Genomic DNA, 23,056 nt, shown 5'->3' on the forward strand with positions numbered 1-23,056 from the left:
CACACTCACACTATAACTTTTGAGTCTATTGAGTTGTAGAATGTAATTACTACATATTAACACTCAAAATGAAAGGGATAGGATTTCAAAATGGCCTTGAGATTTTTTAAAAAAATATAAAGAGATATTGGTATGAGGCCCAAGAATATGGACTCAAATGCTTTAACAATGCATTTTTACTTCTTTTTTTTTTCAAGCCTTTTTATTTAATTAAGCATATACTACATACAGATGCGTATATCTGTATATCTGTATATCTGTATGTCCGTATATATATATATGTGTGTGTAGATGTATTTTTTTCTTGGTTTGTTTGTTTTTCTTACTATGATGTGTGGTGGTATCAGTAAAGGGAAAATAGGATTTTTTTTATTGAAACAGACTGTATACTATACTTGGCCAAGACCTTTCTGGAACCACCATTAGCATCGATTGTCAAAGCTGTGGTTTATTTTGAAATCTAATGTAAATTGGTTTACATAAATCAGACTATAAGTTCAAAATCTCTCTTTTCTCTCTTTCTATTGCGTCGCCAGGTTGGTTTTGTAATATATATGACTTTAAATATAGCTAGTACCAATGTTTATTTTTTATGTATATATATATACTTTATTTATTTATTTATATTGAAAATTAATAACCATAAACTTGTCTTACTAGCAAATAAAATAAGAGTGTGTGTGCGGTAGAGAATAAAATTTGCTTAGACTGATTAATAATGATATTTTGCCTGTACAAACTACAAACACAATATATATTCTCTGGGATGTAATTCTTTAGATAGGATAAAAAAATAATAGTAATTTAACCTTTGCAGTATAAACTAACGTAGAATTATACAGAATATAGCAGAAAGCAAAGGAAAGCAAAGGAAAAGAAAAGAATATAAAAGAGAAGAAAAAAAAGTGCTTCCATTTTCAGACAGTCTTTAAAGTACAACTGTTCCATGCACAAGGGAAGGGAGCTGGAAGAAGAAAAAGAAGAAGAAGAAAAAAAAAGGGAAGAAATGAAAGGAGATAAATAAATCTATAGATCTATAGAGAGATAGAGAGATAGGTAAAGAAGGGGTAGATGTGTGGGGGTGAAAGATCAATTAAATTGGATCGTTTGTGCAGAAATAACAATGATCATAATATCGATAATAATTATAATTTGACAAAATACAAATCAATTTTTTGCCCTATTTGCCTTTTTATTCTATTCTTGATTTCTTCCCTTGTTCATTTTTATTACTACTAATGATTTTCTACTTACATTCTACTTTATAGAGATACCTACTATGTATGTATCTATTCTGCATTTATAATTACTGATTTTGATCAAACGATTAGATCCCAATAGTGAAAATAAAGGCACAATAGTTTACTGTCTTCTTCCTTTTTTCTTTAACAACCAAAAAAAAAATTCCAATTATTCTGCTCTTTATCATTTTAACACATTCCAAAATACATATCACATAAGTACGTACATACATATATATATATATATATATATATAAACATATCGAAAATATCCAAACCAATATTTTTTTCTTCATTCTTTGTTATTTTAAAAAAATCATGTTTCAACACAGCTATTATGTAGGTAAAACAAAAATTTGTAAATGACGTATATGTACTTTGTGTATAAAAGCATCGGTTCACACAAGGAAAAAGAAAATGAAGGCCATTCTAAAAAGGGACTATGTGTATTTAGACAAAAAAACCGAATAGCATTTTGGGTGCTTGCGGAAATAAAATGCCCAATGCCCAAAATTACAAAATTACAAAAGAAAGGCTCTTTGTTGCTATCGATAAACAATAGTTAACATCAATCACTCACAAATTCTAAGCTATTCCAACTTATTCCAGCCGTATCTTACCTCACTTCGCCTTATCTAATTCAATGAAATCTTGATTACATATATAAAAAAGATTTCTACATTTAGTTGTTATACGATCTAATGTCATTGGTGGTCAGTATGCCATTTTTATTATCATTATCATTAACCGAGTCTCTTTTTACAACTTCTATAGCATTAAAGACTGACTATGTATATTAGTATCTTTCTTCTCTTTCAAAATATGAACATCAGTAAGACACTTACACCCATATCCAGAGATATAATAAAAAAAAATGTTGGCAATTCTCAACCGATCAATTTACAGTAATGAATTTATAAAGAAAAACAAATTACTCAAATTTCATCCCTTCCCAAAGTCAATAGCCACCTCCTTTGTAAACTTTTCTCGGTTTTTTTCTCTGTCCTCACTCTTTGATTTCTTTGCTCTTTCTTTCTTTCTTTTTCTTTTGAAAAATAAGAGCTCATTTAAATGATATTTCTACAATTAATGTACTATCTTCCTATCTATCTATACCTAAATATTTAATAATATATATAAATAAAGGGAATTGACATATCTCATCATTTTAAAAAACACAAGCATGCAGACAAAGACACCATATTGGTATCCTGTGATGTAATTAATGTATTTTATTTTATTTCATTTACAAAATAATAAAAATAGTAATAGTAATAGTAATAGTACTAGTAATACTAGTCAAACAAACATGTAACCAGGTAACCAGGTAACCGGGTAACTGGGTAACCAGATAACCGGGTAGCCAGGCAACCAGGCAACCAGGCAACCAGGCAACCATGCAACCAGGCAACCAGACAACCAGGCAACCAGACAACCAGGTAACCAGGTAACCAGTAACCATGAAGCCAAGTAACCATGCAGCCAGATAACTAGGTAACTAGGTAAGCAAACAGAAGAATAGCACTGCTTTGTGCAGATGCTGGAATGTTAATATTATATTCTATTTTTCTGTGTATAAATTTAATAAATAAATAAAAATGGATTTACTCGTTTGATACTATTAAATGCACCCAATCACACATGTACATGTGTATATATACATATATATGTATATATATGTGTGTGTGTGTATGCAAATGTGAACATGTATTAAATAGTATAATTTCTTGTATACTATAGTGCAGTTAAATGTAGTGTAGTGTTATTTAATGTAATGTAGTAAATTTATGTTTGTAGATTATCTAATTCTCTTAATATTAACCTTGTGGTTTTACACTTAAGTTGCTAGACAAATCATAAGACCTGTTTATACGATCATTACACGCGTGTTAATTAATTAATGAATGTATAGTAATAGTTAAAAATAAGTAAATTATAAGGAATATATAGATAAGGAGAATATGGATGAAAGAAAATAAAGAAGAGAGAAAGATCAATCGAGCAAGTAATATATATATATTTTATAAAAAGACGATCTGAAGGGTAATAATAATAATGATGATGTATATATACATATACTGTATTTATTTATATAGTTGAAAATAATAAGTAGAGATCTTTATAAATCTTCAAAAAAAAAGAAGGCACTGTTTAATGCTTAATGGTGAGGTTGGTTCATTTTCTCTTCATTTAGAGTTTAGTGTCACAAAAGAACAATAGGTAAATAAAATAAAAATAAAATAAGATGTATGGATTCATTTTAACCTGCCATTGCGCACATTAGAATAATTAATCCCTATAACATGTGTGTGTGTCTAGTGTGTCTAGTGTTTCGTATGTTGCTTTCGCTGCTATTTTCTCTTTTTCTCTCTCTCTCTTTAAATGACACATTAAAGCAATGTATGATATAATTAACTATGGTGGTACTTATGGTAGTAGTAACAGTAGTAGTGATAATAATATGAATAAAGCTTTTAAAGATCTGACTAATAACCAGAATGTACAAGATTTCTATTAATGTAAAGAGAGAGAGAGAAGATGCAAAGGCAAATCGCACGGTTAGATTAGATTGACACACACGCACAAATACAAGCACATGGATATAATAATAATAATAATAGCCATGTCTACTTTGAATGTCTAAATATAGTTATATACGCATGGTAGTCAGTCATCATGGGGAGGGGTCATTTTAATAGTAGGATTGGGGGGTGGTCTAGGCCAAGAAGAATTTAGCTTAGGCAAAGTACAATTAGTAACAGCAAATTCATTAATAATAATATTAAGAAAAAGTTTAAGAGAGAGAAAAAAAGAACAATAGTCATTTTTTAAGAGAGATATTAATAATAATGATACTGGATTTATGTGTATACATGTATGTATGTATATGACGATAAACCATGAATAGATATAATATAATATAATGTAATATAATATAGTAAAAGAGCGGTATAATTAGGCTTTCAAGGTAGGTTCCAAAAATAAAGAGTTGAATGGAACAAGGCATTGCCCCATGTCTTAATACCACAGCTTGATTAATACCCTTATTTTAATGGTATTATAAAATATATAATTATCTATACAGCATGGGGATTCTACACGGCATTTATACTCTAGGAGAGGAGAGGAAAGGAATGAAAAATAAAATATAAATAAATAAATAAATAAAAATAAGGGGTCATTGCCTTTGAAATTAGCTTTAAAAGAGACTGGCCTGACTGACAGAAAGGTACCTCTTTTTTTTGCTCTCTTTTGATTTCCTCTTCTTCTTATTATTATAATTTCTCTCCAGATCTCTCTCTCACACTCTCTGTACTATCAGCTTTCTTATCTTTTTTTTTCACTGTTATTTTTTGGCCTTCAGATACACTTCCTCCGGTCGCCATTTTATATATTTATATATATTATTCAATGAAGATCAACGTCTACTCTTTAACTCTTGCTCTATTGTGCTCGATCGTCTCTCAAACAAATGCAGCGCCCATTCCAGACTCCCATATCCAACCAGTCGATTGTATAGTGTCAGCTGCGAATCGCACTCCTTTTTGTCCCCACTGATCCATTATTACCGATCAACCAAACGATCCCTCAATTTCTCACCCATGACAAAAAAAAACAAAAAAAAAACAAAAAACACAAAAAACACAATCTTACGACCGGACAACAAATTAGCCTGAACCCTCTTCCTTTGCTTCCACCTATCTTCTTTTTTTTTGGGATTTTTATTTTAAAATCAAAAATCAGAAAACAACTCACAATAACCACAACAACAATGACAACGGTAACTGCAGTGACAACGGCAACGATAACGGCAAATTACCCACAAAATACCATATCTATATATTAAATGGAAGCAACAACAACAAAAAAGAAGAATAAGGAAAGAAACTGTGAAGCTTGCTACACCATTTTGATGGATAACTCATGTTTGTAAACCAAAAAGCAATATATATTATTCTGGACAGGATGTTACCGATCTTGTTAAAGCACATACCAAAAACACACACACACACACCCAATCACCTACCCATATACTTATATACAATAAATAAAAATATAAATAAAATATAGAAATTGATTTTCTAAGATTTTATTGAACTACAATTCAAAATATCAAGGCTTGATATATATATATGAGAGAGAGATATATATTATCTGATTAAGTATAGGAAATATTAGTAATAGTAATAGGTTGGATAAACAAAGAAATAATAATTTATAGCTCTTTAATGTAAGCCCAAAGATCAGACCAAATTATTATTATGTATATAATTATAATCATACCAACATCATGGCTAGTTATAGTTATAGTTATTGTATATGTATATTTAGATAATTAAAAGCTAAAATAGATTTTATTTTATTTTAAAAAATAATAATAGTAGTAGATATATTTATATGAATCATAAACAAGTTTTATTTTTCTCTTTATTATCAATAACATTAGTGGTGATAGGAATTGCAATTATCCAAAAGAAAAAGAAATAAGCATTGACCATTAATCATATGTATTAATTAATCCTACGGACACTCTCTTTGATGCTATTCTCTCACTCAAGTTAAAAGTAAAGTATAGGCAACTCCCTAATACAAGATCATGTAGTATTCTTCAATCAATAATAAATGTAATGATAATGATGATACCAATAGCAGTAACTGTAGAAACCGTAAAAACAGTAGCCATAGCAACAATAACCATAGCAACAGCAACCGTAGTAGTAGTATATTTAATATGTATATAATAAAAATAATACATACATATATTTACTATATTTATATATTTCTTTAACTTTATAAGAGTTAATTTGTTTAGTTGTGATTAACTAAAAGGGATACATATTTTTTTTTAGCAGATAGCAATTTCAGCCTGTAATTTACGACAGATATAAAAGTGTTATACAGAGTTAACCGATCAGAAAGATGAGCAAAGGGTTTTGAAACCAAAATCAAATTAACAATAAAAAAGGATAATGATTATGATGAGCTCAGCATATGACATAAAACTCACTAGCTAGTTAGCTTTCAGAGTCAAGATATGTAGGCATGTATTCTACTGAACTTTATACATATATATAAAGAGTGGAGCACAAAGATATGAATATCACAAGAATAATATTGAAACACACATACATACAAGCGTATAAATAATCTTGTACTGTATAATTTTGGGCAGATTCACTGTACACTTGAAGTTACTAGTAATTAATCAGTTTATATTCAAGCTGTCTTTTCTATTACTTCCGTTTGATATCAGGTGCTATTCGATCGCACCACAATATATATATATATACATATACAGCAGTGTGTCCCAAAAGGAACTCGATTTTTAGATTGATTCGGGACACTACTTTATTTAATTTCATTATTTTTTTTTCCTATCACACTTCTCTATTCGTTTGATAAAATACAACAGTCTAGGCTTGTCTGCCTTTTATCGTGCTAATAGTTTACATCCATTAAAAAAAACTCCCGAACAAAATATACGATTTTACTAAAGAAGCTCCTCAAAGTAACACAACAATCCAAAAAAATATGTAAGGTGTGAAGAAGCTCAAACCTTTTTCTTCTTCTTCTTCTTCTTCACATTGTTACACAGCAATATTTCCACTAATATTAGGGACCTGAACAAACAAGACTGATACTTTATATAGAAGAAGACGAACAAAAGAAAGGCGTATTGCGATTGTTATCATTACTTATACTGTTGTGCTTGTGCTTGTGATTTGTTGTGCCTGTGCCTGTGCCTGTGTTTGTGTCTATGGGTAGCTTCTGTGTTCTTTTGTCTTCTTTATTGTACCACACAATTTAGATTATTTGTAACAATATCCAAAAAAATAAATAAAAAATTAAGGTCTTTTCTTTGGGTTTTTTATGAAAGAATTTTACTTTACTTTATTTTATTTTATTTTATTTTATAGCTTTAATGACAGAAATAAAATAACAATGAATGAATGAATTGGTTACTTTCCAAGTTAACTTCTGTTGCTTCTTATGTGTAATATAAGTCAAGTCAAGAAAAATTGTACAATTTTGTTGGTCTTTAAGCTAAAATGGGGTGGATTATAATGAAGAAGAAAGAATAAATAAGAAATGAGTTTGCAAAGAGAAAAAATAAATAAAAATAAAAATAAAGGAAGAATAAGTTAAACAAAAGGGAGATGAATGTAAAAGATTGGCTATCCAACTATCTTTTTTCATTTGTTTCTTCTTGAGGGATGTTCGTTAGTTAGGGTATTTGTTTTTTGTTTGGCTGGTGTTGAGGGATTGTTTGAGTGTCGGATTTTTACTTGATCTGCTTGGAATTGACTTCATCAATCTCAGCCTTATATCTCTTGCCAATATCCTGTCTCTTCAGCTTCTGTGCGGCAGTCAACAGACCAGATTCGATAGTCCACTCATCGCTGACAATGTGAATGTCAAACAGCAACTCGGCACCCTTGAGACCTCCGCTCTTGGCCTGGGCATTCAGTGCAGACAGGACGGCCTTCTTGACGACTTCGTTTGTACACAATTCCTCCCAGTCATTGGTTTCCACGCCCTTTTGTCTGGCCATCTTACGGATCGCAGGCTCGAGTGGTACGACCAGCGCAATGGCACGAGGAAGCAAAGAATCAGCACAGACACAAATGTTTCCAATATAGAGACAACTCTTGTAGATCGACTCCATCTTCTCGAGAGCAATGTACTCGCCGTTACTGAGCTTGACCAGATTCTTCTTGCGATCGATCACACTCAGACTGCCATCCTCGTTCCACTCTCCAATATCACCAGTCATCAACCATCCGTCGTCACTAAATGCCTCTCGGGTTGCATCCTCACGCTTCCAGTAACCCTTTGTCACACTAGGGCCACGCATCCAGACCTCACCCTGGGGCTTAGGGGAGTTGCTCGAAAGGTATCCAGCATCAGGCACATCGACAAGCTTGATTTCGGCGCAGGGTTGAGGACCACCGACATTGCCAACGCTATAGAGCTCAGGGACCATCAGGGTAGTCATACTGCAGCTCTCGGTCATACCGTAGCCGGCCAAGACAGGGCACACGGTGACCGACAGGAATCGCTGGGTCTCAATAGACATGGGCGCACCGCCAGAGATGGCGACTCTGAGGCGACCACCGACCTGATCCTTGATCTTGTTGAAGACGGCAGTGTCGAGGAGGTATGTGGGGTAGTGGTGCTCCTGCAACCAGGCTTTGGCAGCAAATGCCTTGTAGAACACCTTTTGGACATTGGGCGATGACTCGTTGATCTTGGCAAGCACACCTTTGCGAATCGATTCCCAGACAGCCGGAACACCGGTCATGAGAGTGGGACGGAATTCCTTGATGTCGCCCTTGCAGTTGCGGACAGAGGCGTCGGTCAGAGTTCGAGGAGAGCCGTAACCAAGAGTGACACCCCAGAAGATACAGGCGTGCTCGGTAACAAACTCGAATACGTGGGCAAGAGGAAGGTAGGCCATCATACTATCGCGAGGAGAGACATAACTATGCAATTGCTCGTGTGTAGAGCCAACTAAAGAAAAAAATGAGAATATGCTGGTCAGCTAACTAGTTTTTTACACACTGGGAAAAAAAAGAAAAAGCAAAATTCTCACCAGCAGAGGCAATGTTCTTGTGAGACAGAATGACACCCTTTGGGTTACCAGTACTTCCGGAAGTGTACATGATACAGCAGATATCTTCGGGTTCAGGTTCACGAGCTTCTCTAGGGTTTGCACGACCATAGGCAGCAATTTCGTCCATCGAAAGAACTTGCTCGACGTTGCCGACCTTGGCTTTCTCGATGGCTTCAGGAGTAGCCTCGCCGCTGTACATAATGATCTTGAGTGTAGGGCACTTGACGGCAACCTTGGCAACAGTACCCAAGAGTTCGGTCGAGGTGTAGATGGCCTCGACTTCGGTTTCGTTCATAGAGTGCAACAAGCCCTCTTCACCCAGGGTGTCGTAGGCAGTAACGATAGACATGTTTTGGGTAAAAGCACTATGGGAAGCAACGATCCAATTGAGACTAAAAGAAAGAAGGATAATTTTTTTTTAGTATTAGTAAAGTGTCATTTGGAGAAGAATTGCTTTGTATTCTACATAAGAATTCACATATCCACCCGTATATATATATATATTATTTTACCTTGTGGGAGCAAAGATCTCAATTTTGGATTTTTCTCTCATGCCAAGATAGTAGAGACCAGCACCGATATCGTGGGCTTTGCGAGAGGCTTCCTTGTAGGACATGTAGTAGTATCCGGAGTATTGGAAGTACTTCCAGATCTTGGTTTCCTTGGTTTCGACACCGTCGATAAACTTGGTAACCTGTTTTTCTTCTTCGACCACTGCTTCGAGTTTGCGGTAGCCAAATGCATCGGCATCGCCATATTTTTTGACTGCATACTGGAGTACGTCGTAAAGGGTATGGACATTCTTGTCGGGGCCTCGGATAAGTCCATCGACAGCGTTAGTACTGCGTCTAATGCGTCCACCATTAGGTTGTTCAGGACCAATTTCGAAAGAGTAAGACTTCATGATATTATAAATGTTTTTTTTTATAGAATTAAAAATATATATAAAAAAAGTGTGTAGATTGAATAAAGTTAAGAAAAGAAAGTGTTTAGATTGGTTGGTTGTTGAGTCGTAAAAGACGTCGAGTGAATGGAAGGGGTGGGATTTAAAGAGGAAGAGTGATTAGTAGAAAGGGAAAGGATAAAGAAGACGGTTTGTGCAGATTTGATTTTCGTAATTGGTGGTTTATATATGTGTGCTCCAATTTATACGAATATGGTTTTTTATTTTGGAGTTGGACAGAGTGATACAAACTAATTTTAATTTGGAAACGATCTTCCATCTTTCCACCCCGCAGGTGGTAGACAGAACATGCAGACAGTCAGACTATACAGTACAAGCCAGCCAGTCAGTGAAATAATTATCGTAATAAAAATAAATAAAAAAAAACCGACAAATTTTGTTGCATGTGAATTTCTCAATAAACATTTTTTTGGCTTTCCTTCTTTTGACTCTCCATAAATATTATACATATAAATATTATTATTAAGATAAAGAAAGACAGAGAGACAGCCAGATCATTAGAGACAGGAGGCAAACACCCGTTCCTTCCTCACTACCATGGCTTGAGCGTGGTTTTCCCTTTACAACCTTTTTCTAGCCACCTTATCCGTGTTATCTTTACCCATTAATTCTTACTTGAATTACACGCATTTTGGGGATTTTTTTCTTCTTCTTCTTTTATTATATTATTTTAGGTCTAGTGAGTCGGAATGAACACCCATCTTCATCCGGATATTAACGATTCTTTATATTTCTTCTTTAATGTTCTCCATTTAATCAAACCAACATGTAATTTTTATTATAATTTTATTTGAATTGCTGGTAGTATTATATATACGTATTGTTGCCTAGTAAAGATGGGTAAATTATTGTTGTAATAATAAACGGGGTAGGTATCTAAAATATATGAACATGGTAATAATGTGGAGAGACATGTGCACCCATCAATAGAATCTGAGGTAGATAGATAGATAGATAGATAGATAGACGGGTGGTTGGTATTGAATTGAAATGAATTGATGATTACCAAACTCTCAACATTAATTACTATGATTATGATTAAGATTTTTATTATTTTACGGAAAATATATAATTCTGTGATTTTTTTATAGTATTTTTCATGATTTTTCTTAAAAATAATAAAAAATGTGCGTCTGTTAAATTTTAGGTACCCTTGTCCACTAAGAGAAGAAAGATACCACTAGCCCTTCAAAGGAATACTAGAATCTGCTTAGTATTGATTACTAAAGACAATATACAGAAAAAAACATAATAATAATAATAATATACTTTATACTTTGTTCAATTATTGGGGACCTTCTTTTTCCGTAGTTTCATTGAGAGAATCTACTGGGTTGCGTCGATTAAAGAAGGGAAAGAAAAGAAGAAATAGACGCATAGATACACTTTCTCTCTCTCTCTCTCTGTGTATGTATTGACTACTATGCAAGGAATTCTACGAATGTTATCCAAGTTGTGGGAATGAAAAAGAAAGAATTAAAGAAAGCAAAAGCCTCTCTCTGTATTGCCATTTTGGTATCTTAGTCTCTGTTAAGGGTGTCTGTGCGTGAAAATAATAATAATAATAATGTATGTAGTGCCACTGGACTGACTATACTTGACTATGGCTAACCAAATAGCTAACTATTGTACCCGATCTATTCCTCCCCTCACCCTTTTCCCACGAAGCTAATTTTTGTGTAAAGTAGTTTAAAGAAAAGGTATTGTATACATATATTATGACATGCATTCAAATGTCGTTTTCTATCTTGTCAAGATCAAGGTTTGAAATACATTTTATTTTATTCTGTTTATTTACATTTCAATTGATGATTTTTATGTAAACCGAATTATCATTATGCATTATCATTTCAAACCAAGAATACAAATGATGTCTTTTACTTTAAAGAAGTTGACCAGCAACTTAGAATAAGGAGAATTATATGAGCTGCGGTTTACAAGTCACGCCACTTAGTGATAGAAATAAAGTGGGTCTGTCAAATAATAGCTAGATACATTTGTAGTCTATTGAAATGGGGTGGTAATTCTTGTGTGTTTAAGAGAATAAAGAGACATATAGAAAGACTATGGTGTCTCAACAACATCACCACCCAAATTACCTGACGTTCTATAATGTCAATGCACACACACACACAGAGATATATATATATATTCTTAATTTGGCTGAATTTGTCTTACTCGAGTGTCTTGTGTAGTTTCTCGTGATTATTCACATTTTCGTGTGGCAATGTACGACCATTGGCAGTGGAAGATACCCCGCCAATTTGCTGTATCTGGATAAAAACATGCTCAAGGTAACCCATTATCCAGGCTTTCTTTTTTCCCACAGAAATTACTACGCACACACACCCAAAAAAAAACATCCTTTTTTTTTTCTTTTTGAACAAAAAAAAAAATAATACAAACCGATGCCACATGGATCTTAACAATTTCACTATTATCCTTAATTATTTTCAATGCCTTCAAATATTGTACTATACAATACTGTACATTACCATAGTTATTTCTGATTACTATGGCTTTTCGTTTAAACTTTTTTTTCTTACCAAATATTTTATTATTACTGCTGCCCTTTACACATTCAAATTCTGGGTTTACTATTCAAAAAAGGACTGTTACAGCAATTGTAGTCAATACTCGGGTTTTGTTTGAAAAGAAGATACCCCGTCTAATTCTATATTTTGTTCAATCACTCCACTTGACAATTATATATATGTGTGTGTATGTGGTGCTGTGTTTTGGTGTGAAATTTAGTATGATATGTATATATTCGGAAAAGCCAATAAGATGAGCACGGTTTCTGTATTCAGAAAGTTTATGGAGTAATTAAGATGACAGTGTTGTTTGTGATTTTGCCCTTTATTCCCTTTTAATTAGATCTAAATACTATATCACTCTTTGCCTATTTGAAATTACAAATCGTCTCAATATATACAATAAAATGAAACAAGATCTTTATAGATAGTATAGTATACATCATAGTGCATTAAAGATATTGTGGATATTGAAACAAGAAACAAGAAAGATCCAATTCCTCTTGATAATCTATATAGTACTTTACAACTACACTAGAAAAGAAATCAGGATAAAAGGGTGAAGGGTGAAGGGTGAGGGGTGAGGGATAAGTCGCTATCAATAGTCCTATAAACAGCAACCAGAAAGAATTTCCAACCCGCAAAAACTAAATGTCAAGTTTAGATTAGTATTGTTTTGGAATCTGCGTTGGGTTCATCGTATTATTCATCCTGTTTAATAAATTCATCTATTCATCCGTTTAGCTTATTCATATTATTCAGCTTCTTCTTCTTCTTCCCCTCTTTTCTCCAAAGATATTATTCCGCCCCATTTTGTTTTTCCTTTAGAAGAAGTTCACTCTACGCATGTCAAATCTACATATTCTTACTAGTAAATTATATTACTAATTATCCCTTACGCTATGAAATATGTATAGGTATTTATCTCATTCGATTACTTGTAGCATATATCAGAAGAAGAAGAACATTAGAAAAAAAAGTAGCGTGTTTGTAGGTATCCAATTTACCTATTCCCCCGTCTCCGTCTCTCACTATGTATAAGTATGTGTAAATAGGTTGTTAGTCTTGTATAAGATATTATGAAATAATCAAAACGAAAGATAATGTTGTTTTTTCTTTTACTTGTTAGAAATAGGCATTTGATTTTCTTGAATATTTGAATAATTATTATAAACACAAATTCATTACAGTCAATACCCAAATAAAGTGTTTCCTTTTTTTTTCAATATAATACACAATATACGGTACACAAGCACAAGCACAAGCACAAGCACAAGTATATATACTCTTTCTAATTTTGACTTTTGTTTTTATAATATGGCTATATATAAATATCTAACATCGAAATACCTGTGAAACTATCACACAAAAGAAGAACTAATTCCAAGAATGAAAATGAAAATAAGGCACTAAAGATAAATTGATCCCCAAAATATGTTAATAATACAAGACATAATACTCTCAGTGTTTGTACAATTTTATACAAAAATAAAAAACAGACGCAAAATTACATGGGAATAAGTCTATTCTATCTATTCTAAAGAACACAACAACTTCTTTTTTATCTCTCTCTGTGTGTATTGTAGAATTCTTTGATTGATCTGGTCAAATGTACGTGGGAGCCATTGTGAATTCACTCAACAAAATTCTGAATTTAATTTCATGGATCATTTTATTTAGTTACTAAGACCATCTCCAACAGTCACTTTTATCTCAACTTTTGTGTCAAATTTAAAATTCTAGTTTAAAGTGGTGCCTTCAACAGCTCAATTTCTTTTATTTTACGAAAAATTTGACAGGGATTTAAAAGTTTTAACTGAAAACGCTCTCAAAATTTATTTCAAAAAAAAAAGAAAAAAGATACTAACAAACCTTTTTATACTTTTAAATTTTGATTTATTTGTCAAGCTACCGTTTTCTTGCTATAATATGTATTTATATTATTGTGCCTAATTTAAGCTATTTCTCCATGACTACAAATGTATTGCAACTCTTCTTTTCTTTTGTAGATTGAGAATTTCTGGAATTATACAAAATTTCAAAGATCTTTCCATTCCACAATATGTATATATTTATAAACAAACACACAATAAATAACACAATTTTTTTTTAAAAAAAAAATAGATTTCTAAATATTACACCCTAAATGCTGTTGGTAGAATTAGAGATACAATTGATTTTGATTTTGATTTTGATTTTTTAATTTAATATAATTTTAATTAGAAAACATTGAAATATTGGGCCTGTATATACATAGAGATAGATAACTAAGATTATTTAAATAAAATACAAAAAGAAAGAAAGGGGGGCTGGTTTGGTAGAATGAAAAGGTAAACAAAGAAAGAAAGAAAGAATCATATAATAATTTATATCCTAGGTGAATTTTGATTAGTTGTGTAAAATGTTGTATAGATTTATTATCATTGTCGAGACTAATTATTTCAAACATTTTGCAGCCAAAACACACACATATATATATATCTAGAAGAATTGGCTAGTCAAAATGCCTACCATTATATATTGAAAATCAATAAATCAATAAGCAGAAAGACAGACAGACAGACACAGAGAATTCTCTTTCTACACATTACATTACATTACATTACATTACATTACATCGCATATATCTATATATTCAATTATACCTTTTCTTCCTAGAATAAAGTAATAGGATAATCGTAACCGTATCACATTTACTTTCATTCACTCATTCATTCTCTTGTGCGTGCAATTAAATACATACATATATATATATATATATATATAGTATATCTAAATATATACAAATACATGTGTTAATTGATTGGCACTCAATATAGTATAATAGAATTGTGTGTATGTGTTTTTATTGGGTATTGTTTTTTTTAAAAAAAAATTATATATAAAAGTATAAGACAGGTACAAACACAGAGACAGCTCTTTTGTTAACTTTTGATCTTTACATTCCCAAAAGTGCTGTACCAGCAAAACGATCTCTATACCTTTTCATATACACAAACCAAAAAAAAAATAGATATAGATAGAACTAAAGAAGACGAACAGATATTCTACCTGGTCTAAATGGCTCATTATTATTATTTTTGTGATAGACAGTAACAACAAGAACAGTACAAATACAATCAGCTTGGATTCTTTGTGGAAATGAATAGAGAGAGAGAGAGTCAAGAGATTGGTCCTAGATTCTTTAATTACAACACACTTTTCTTTATTCATCGTAGTAAAGATCAAGCCAGATATGCATTGTGAAGACAGACAAAGAGAGACATACGAGAGATCAATTGTGAGAATAGTGTTAATAGCGTCATTATCACTATTCTCAAACGCACGTAGATTGTTTAATGCAATTCAGAAAACGCAACTATTATTATTTTATGTATTTTGCTATAAAAATTATGTGCATATATCTAATGTATGTAGAAAGTAAGCTTATTTTTATTTATTTATTTATGTATTTTTCTGTATTAAAATACTATCAGCATGATAAAAATATGTGTGCCTGAATATATTAAGTAAGTATAAATTTATACGTTTTGTTTTTTCTTTTTTCTTTTTACTAGGAGAACGAATAAAGCCCACTCGAGGTAAAGAAATAAAAATAATAAAAATATAATGGAAATACCACAGCAGGATTTTACACCTTTAATTCTGCTCAGCTGTGAGGGATATGGATTTTAAGCGGAGCATAAGCCACACTCTGTGTAAAACCTGCAACCACACACTTAGTCTCAGTCTTTTTCTCTCACTCACTCACTCACTCACTCACTCACTCACTCACTCCATTCACTCACTCACACACACAATTTCTATACTCTCTCCGCCCCTTATTTGGTTTCTTTTTCTTTTTCTTCTTTTCCCTCTTCTTTTCCCTCTTTCCTTTCCTTCCCTTCCTTCCTTCCTTCATTTTTTTCTTTCTTTCTCTTAAACGTGCTTGCTTGCTTGTCTTTCAACGGTTGAATTTATTTTATTTTATTTTATTTAATCTTGTCCGATGCAGCACGTTAATGGGATCCCTGTTTACAGCTCGGATCCAACACTCTTTTACAAAGGTCTGGATGTAGAGCCAACCTGGTTCAGTGCACAGGGCGGTGTATACAAATGTAGAGAACGGAAGAAATCAGCCGGCCGAGTTGCCATCAAAAAATACCTAGTTGAAGAAAACCAACATGAAGATATGTTTGTGATGCCAAAGGAACTCGTTGAGAACGAGATCTACACAATGACAAAATGCGTTCATCCCCACATCCTCAAGCTATATGCCGTCTACCTTCATCAAGAATTTGTCTATCTTGTCATGCCACTTTGCACAGGAGGCTCATTACAACAATACGTGTTTGACCATCAACTTACGATCGGTCAATTAGTGTACATTATTAGCTCAGTAAGACATCTATTCTTTTTTTTTTTGGTTATTCAAGGCACACAAAAGGAAGGAAGAAATACGAAGAAGAAGAAGAAGAAGAAGAAGAATAGAGCTTTTTCGTTTATTATTATTATTGTTATTGATTGATTGATTGATTGATTGATTAATTGGTTGCTTGGTTGATATTAGATTGCTTCTGGATTAGCGGAAATACATCGCCATAACTACATACATCGAGATATCAAGTGCGACAACATCTTTCTAGACGTCGAATCCAATGCTATAGTCATCGGTAAATACACTACACCAATCAATAGTTTACCTATATATATATATATATATATTATTTGTTCAGTTTAGAACAGCACGCAGTATTGGGGGTGTTATAAATATATAAATATATATAAAAACCCTGTATTGTTTGAAGATTTATTACGACTTTCTAAATGGGAAACAAACATGGTACTGTTGTTGATTTTTGTTGTTGTTGTTGTTGTTGTGTCATAGGTGATTTTGGCGTAGTGTCTGTAACCCCTACTGCTGACTCGGATGTAGAGGAAGCCGGCGTTGTTTTGTTCTGGTCACCTGAATTGGTCAATCGACAGGTTGTTAGTTGCAAAGTCGATATCTGGGCACTAGGTATCGTTATTCTCGAGATATTGAATGGCGGAAAGGCGCCGTACGAAGATGACAAGCTTGAAGAAGAAGAAGTAAGTCCTTGTATACACACACACAAAGTCTTCACAATTTTTCCTTTTATAAATAAATAGTTGGAAAAGTATAGAATAAATGCAAAAAGAGATATTTTTTTTTGTTTATCAAATAACCAACACAATATTGATTTTACTTTTTTATTTTAAACTTGTTTTCACCAAGATTAAACAACGCATTCTGGACAACGGAAAACCCGCCTATCCATCAGGATTACCTCAGGGATTAGAAGACCTCCTGGATCGTTGCTTAGAAATTGACCCAGAAGCACGAACCACAGCAAAAGATCTCCTAGAGGTAAAATATATGAAACCATACACTATTTATTTATTAGTATCAGTATCAGTATTACCATTACCATTACCATTACCATTACCATTGGCCCTTTCCTTTTTTCTTTAACTCTCACTTTCACTCCCAAATATCACTTTCCTTTTTTTTCTATTTTATTTATTTATTTTTGTACTGATTAACAATGTTATTGCCTATTATAGCACCCATTCTTGTGTGCGTACAAGCCAGAGGCCCTTTACCCTGCCACGCGGCTCGACCACGATATATCCTCCTTGTCTGGATCAGAACCTTCAGAATCTGTTTCCGAGCATACCACACATGTTGCCGTCACCAACGATGTAGCAGCAGCAGCAGCATCAGTAGTAGGAGTAGTAGGAGTAGGAGTAGGAGTAACTGAAAAGGAAGAAGAAAAAGAAAAAGAAGAAGACGATGATGTGATGATGAATGCTCTTAAGAAATTAAAGGCATTCGAGGCTCTTAATGAGCTTGACCTCACACTTACTCAATCACAATCAACCACCATAAAAGCATCTGCCCAACAATCAACAATACCACCCACAATACCTCAGGCAATTCAGACAACAACAGAATCGACAGAAACCGGAACCATAACATCAACATCAACAACAACAGTGTCAGTAGTAGACCAGATACCATCGGATTTACCCCGCCAAGAAGACATCATTGTATCCACAAGCACTATGAACTCTTCTCCTCATGTTAAACCAAACTCCCGCAAATCACACGTGCCTCAAATCAGTGTTCCTATACCTGGTCGGCAATGTAGACTTCCGGTTCCTTCCTTTATTGCTGTGGCAAGTGAGACCAGTGCAATGCCCTCCAAAGAACGCATTGATAGCGTGATGCGCAAGCGACAGACAATGCTAGACTCGCACCGTAACCAAGGCTCTCGTTTACCGTGGCTCAAGTGGACATTACCTGTCCTACATGCAGAAACTCCAAAAGTCAAGGTTCAGTCGACGGAACCAGTTCCATTCAAGACCATGTCACGCTCTTACACCATGCCAGCCGGTATATCTCAGATCGGTAAGCCTGTAAATAATAGTAATGGCAATACCACCACCACCGCCACCACTACTAGTAGTACTAGTGGAGGTGGTGGTGGTGGACTGGATCGGAACCGTACACGTCGTGCAGATGCAGTCAAGTCAGTCAATGAGATTGACCGGTCTCGTAAAAATATCCCGTCTCGCTCCACATCGGCCGGCCAACGGGCACCTACGAAACCTCGGCCGGCTTCTGCGGGACGTCTTTCTGAAGACAAGTCGTCATTATCACAGCAACAAGTCAAGCCTGCGGCTCGGCCACGTGTGCTTTTGTCAAATGGGCCTGGACGTAAACCCCGTCCGTTGCCTCCAAAGGCATCAGTGTTCCGTCAGAAACGTTTGCCGAGCGAGAGTCGGACTGCGCGCCTGACAATGGGTATTAGTGCACGACCTTTGAAAGAAAACAACGAAGACAGTAATAACAACAGCAATAAATCTGTACCACCGCCCATGCCATCACGGATCGGCCGACTGCTGAGTGTGAAGTCGGATGAAAAAGAAGGAAAACGAAGACCTGTATCTTTTGCGGGTACAAGTGCACAACAACGGCCTGATGGTGGTCTACAGAGATCCGACGGTAGTCTTTTGGAGCCCAATAGGAGGTACGGTCATTTGATTCAGCCAGTAGCAACTCGTACCACGCCACTGCCAAAACAGGATGTCAGGGTGAGACGTCAATCGGCTCCTTTGGTCGATAGACCCGAGAAATTGAGTGGCAGCAATATTGGAAGTGGTATTGGTTTAGGTCAAAGATCTGCACAAAAGAAGAACAAGACCCAAGATGAAAGTAAGACACAAGGCCAAGGCCAAGGCCAAGGACAAGGACAGCGAAATGGTGATAGTAAACCACCACTGTCAAAGAATTCGGCACTCAAGGGTGTCAAGACTGTCCGTGTTCACTGAATTTTATGTTTCTTGTTCTTCATTACAATCATACCCTCGCCATAACAATTCCCTCCCTCTACCCTCCACTTACATCTTCTCACTTGTTCTTTCCTCTCTTTTCTTTCTTTCTTATCCTATTGCTCTTTCCACTTTATTCAATCAATTATTCAATCGCTCGCACAAACCATTTTCCCTCTTTTTTTTTTCTTTTTCATTCATTTTCTGCATACAAATCTTTTTTTTTTTTTTGCTGATTTGATCCTGATTTTATTTTTTCCTTTCCTTGTTAAAGTAACGGTAGTCCCTTATACTTGCCAATACTGCATATAAAAATAATAATAATAATAATATCATTCTTTAGATATATATATTTTATTTTATTTATCTTATTTATCTTATTTACATATGCTATATCAAATCAAGAAAAAAGAATGGAAATTACCCTTACTGTTTCTTTTTGCTGTTGTTGTTATTTCTTATTACTTTATATAGTTCATACCACAAATCATTATTTTATTTTATTTTTATTTAAATCTTAACCTCCCCTTTTATGGCAAGTTTATTAGTATCAAATGAAATAATTCATTTTTTAATTTTTTATTTCTACAAGCACATATTATATATATATATATATATATATATTAAGATCGTTCACATGATATTAAAGGACACTGTATTAAAAAAAACCCCCAAAGACCAAAGACCAAAGACCAATAAAAATGTCAGGCCATACGAATTCACTTTTATTAGAGCTAATATATATTTTAGGGGTGTCTAGATAGTAGTAATTGGTGTATTGGGGGGGGCAGGGGATATCTCTTTTATATTTCAAGATATGTAAATATCCTATATCTCTTGTTCAATTTTATCAAAGGATCTCAGTATCGGTAGGCTAATTCTTTATTCATTACAAATTATACTTTACCAAAGCCATAAAATGATTTTGGCCAAATATAAAACTCTCTGTGATTCGATAAAGGCACATCATATTTCGTCCTGTGACTACACCTCAATTCAACATAGCCACCACACAGATCTTTCTTCCAATCTTCTTCATTAGCCTTTTCATCCAAAGATTCTTCAGCTTCAAAGACATCCGTCTTGCTTTTAAACTGTGAAACCTGAAAATATTCATTTGCAGTCCAGGATTCTTGATCTGAAAGCGGTCTGATCTTTACGGCAGAGTCATGTATGTCATCATATTTCCCACGTAGATGGTACCAGGCCAGATACTCCACAAAAGATTTCCAATTGACATCTTTATTGCTCTTCTCTATTGTCTCGGCTGACTCGCGAGGACTGGTCAGGTTGGAAAGCAATATCAAGTTGATGTCTGGATCCTTGCTCATGTTTTCTTCAGAGGATGAGTAGAACTTGACGTGGTCCAGGATCAATGTCTTGAGTTCTAGGCAAGACATGCCAATGCACAGGCTTCTAGTTTTAGCAGATACCGATCCACAAATTCTCATGCTCTTCAAATGTATAGCTTCCAACCCCTTGCATTTAAAAGTCGCGTAGTTGAGCACAGAAACATTTGTTATGACAAGATCCAGTATCAAGAGCAATAATCCATGCTGCCTTGGATCTCCAGATGTTTCTGGGCTACTATTGTACAGCCTCCCATCAGAAAACTCGAAGTGCTCTAATGATGGACAATGATCCAATAAATCGTCCAATGCAATCGATAGCCCACATTCCCTCATTTTAAGGCTTACTAGCCACGAAGAGTACTGGAGTTTTGGCTCAAAGGCAATACGAGTATTAAAACTTATGCCCCAATTAATCGACAATTTTGCGAGTGTTGTGCTAAATGATTGCAGTAATCGGTCAGTAACCCTACAAAGCAAGGTCACATCAGGGTCTCTGGATCGTATCCTGTACTTCAAGCTCTTGATAGCTACATTTGACGGACAAAGTAGTTCCCAGAATATCACATGCGACCATTCGGACAGCTCCTTAGTATAGAAACACACGGTCTCCAGCTACGGAAACACACTTTTAACCGAACGAAGGAGTGCTATATTTCTTTCGTTAGTCTCCATAACAGATATTCCTCCGAGCTGGCGCAAGGATGAAAATGTCAGAGCTTGCAAGTTTGGGTACTTGAAGCAAAAGTAGTACACCCACTGGTGATCCCAATAGCCAAGATAGAGAGAGAGAGACTTGTTACACTCAGCGCTGGATAAGTACTTGGGATTCTTGCTACTGCGCCTGGGTGCATATCCGTGAGCCTCAAATGAACCCTAAAATTTACCAGCTGCGGTAATGCCAGGTGAAGATCATTATATCGATTAAAGTCAAAGACCATCGAATCAAAACGTTGATATGGATATATGCCTAATGATTGAAGATTGGGGATATTTCTCAAGACCTCGATCATGAACGGGGCCGTCGTTTTCCAGGTTTCGGGGACAATCTGTAACTTTAAGCTGGTCACTGACGTCCACTGAGGACCATACGTTGTATCGCTTATGTCGATATCGTAAAAATACAGCGATCCCATATCGAGATGCTTCAAGTTTGGAAAGGTTTTGAAAACATGGCTTTGTTGCCAGTCAGTAAGTTTGTTTGTCCGTTAACTTGTAGACTTTGGGTCGTGCGCCTATCTGGTAGAAAATACGCAGTTGGATCATTTACAATAGCACATATGTCTTTAAGTTTATCCATGGAATCGACTTTAATATTCTCCCAAAGCGATTCTTGAAACGGGATTTTCCATCCCTTGCAAGTGAGAATATAAGTCAGCTTATCATCCGTTAATAAAAGTTTTGCAATTTGCGAGAGAATTTCAAAAGGTAAGTCTGATGCCAGCATACGAGTAGAGGGTAGATAGTAGAGAGAACGAGAGACAAATTACTGAATGCAAAGAAAAAACAGAATTTGCTTATTTGGACACACTTGTGGGCAACAAGTGTTGTATATTATAAATATTGTCACTTGGCTTAACAAGTAACCATGAAGGGACACAGATCGCAGCAACTTCACATATTTTCTAATTAATTAATTTTGCATTGAAAAGTAAAATTAGACAATGTTGAGTACGCGGACTCCTTTTTAAATACATACAAAAAATGTTGCGCAGCTCAAGTTGAACATGGGCTGGACATTTAAAGCCAAGCCAAAAAGAATGCTACATTGTCAGCAAAAAAGAAGTGGTGATTTGTGTTATCGGAACTGCATAACAAAAGCCATCTACAGCATGAGGAGCCAGAAGAGATTGATATGCATTTAACAAGGAAGGGGAGAAGGATTGTGCATTAGTGGATAATAAAGGTGTACATTATGATGTAAGATTGACATTCCTCAATGTGGTATCCTTTTATAAGTAATTTCAAGATTTGACATAAAAAATAAAATAAATAAAAATAATATCAAGTGGTGACAA

At 34.4% G+C, this 23,056-nt stretch overlaps 5 protein-coding genes across 5 annotated transcripts; 2 read left to right on the top strand and 3 right to left on the bottom strand.

Moving 5' to 3' along the window:
• Positions 1-7,524: 7,524 nt before the first annotated feature.
• Positions 7,525-9,760, bottom strand: PHYBLDRAFT_113748 (hypothetical protein; the record flags this gene model as incomplete). Its single annotated transcript, XM_018428351.1, has 3 exons — positions 7,525-8,753; positions 8,836-9,248; positions 9,369-9,760. 3 exons carry the CDS (start codon positions 9,758-9,760, stop codon positions 7,525-7,527), a joined length of 2,034 nt encoding a protein of 677 aa, XP_018290642.1.
• Positions 9,761-11,884: 2,124 nt separating this feature from the next.
• PHYBLDRAFT_169728 (hypothetical protein) lies at positions 11,885-14,025 on the bottom strand (the record flags this gene model as incomplete). The annotated part of the gene is made up of 6 exons (XM_018436147.1): positions 11,885-11,927; positions 11,999-12,135; positions 12,227-12,294; positions 13,362-13,385; positions 13,705-13,763; positions 13,970-14,025. The coding sequence occupies 6 exons, from the start codon at positions 14,023-14,025 to the stop codon at positions 11,885-11,887; spliced, it is 387 nt and encodes a 128-aa protein (XP_018290643.1).
• Positions 14,026-16,378: 2,353 nt separating this feature from the next.
• PHYBLDRAFT_8181 (hypothetical protein) lies at positions 16,379-16,984 on the top strand (the record flags this gene model as incomplete). The annotated part of the gene is made up of 2 exons (XM_018443605.1): positions 16,379-16,732; positions 16,904-16,984. Coding segments are annotated over 2 exons (435 nt in total), but the record flags the coding sequence as incomplete, so codon positions are not given.
• Positions 16,985-19,200: 2,216 nt separating this feature from the next.
• PHYBLDRAFT_159181 (hypothetical protein) lies at positions 19,201-19,819 on the top strand. Its single transcript, XM_018433934.1, has one exon. It carries the CDS (start codon positions 19,237-19,239, stop codon positions 19,687-19,689), a length of 453 nt encoding a protein of 150 aa, XP_018290645.1. The 5' UTR covers positions 19,201-19,236; the 3' UTR covers positions 19,690-19,819.
• Positions 19,820-20,585: 766 nt separating this feature from the next.
• On the bottom strand, positions 20,586-22,485 carry PHYBLDRAFT_169730 (hypothetical protein; the record flags this gene model as incomplete). Its single annotated transcript, XM_018436148.1, has 4 exons — positions 20,586-21,653; positions 21,675-21,797; positions 21,842-22,214; positions 22,292-22,485. 4 exons carry the CDS (start codon positions 22,483-22,485, stop codon positions 20,586-20,588), a joined length of 1,758 nt encoding a protein of 585 aa, XP_018290646.1.
• Between the last annotated feature and the right edge of the window lie 571 nt (positions 22,486-23,056).

This window comes from Phycomyces blakesleeanus, assembly GCF_001638985.1.
Source record: "Phycomyces blakesleeanus NRRL 1555(-) unplaced genomic scaffold PHYBLscaffold_13, whole genome shotgun sequence".
In the NCBI taxonomy this organism is placed as follows: Eukaryota; Fungi; Mucoromycota; class Mucoromycetes; order Mucorales; family Phycomycetaceae; genus Phycomyces; species Phycomyces blakesleeanus.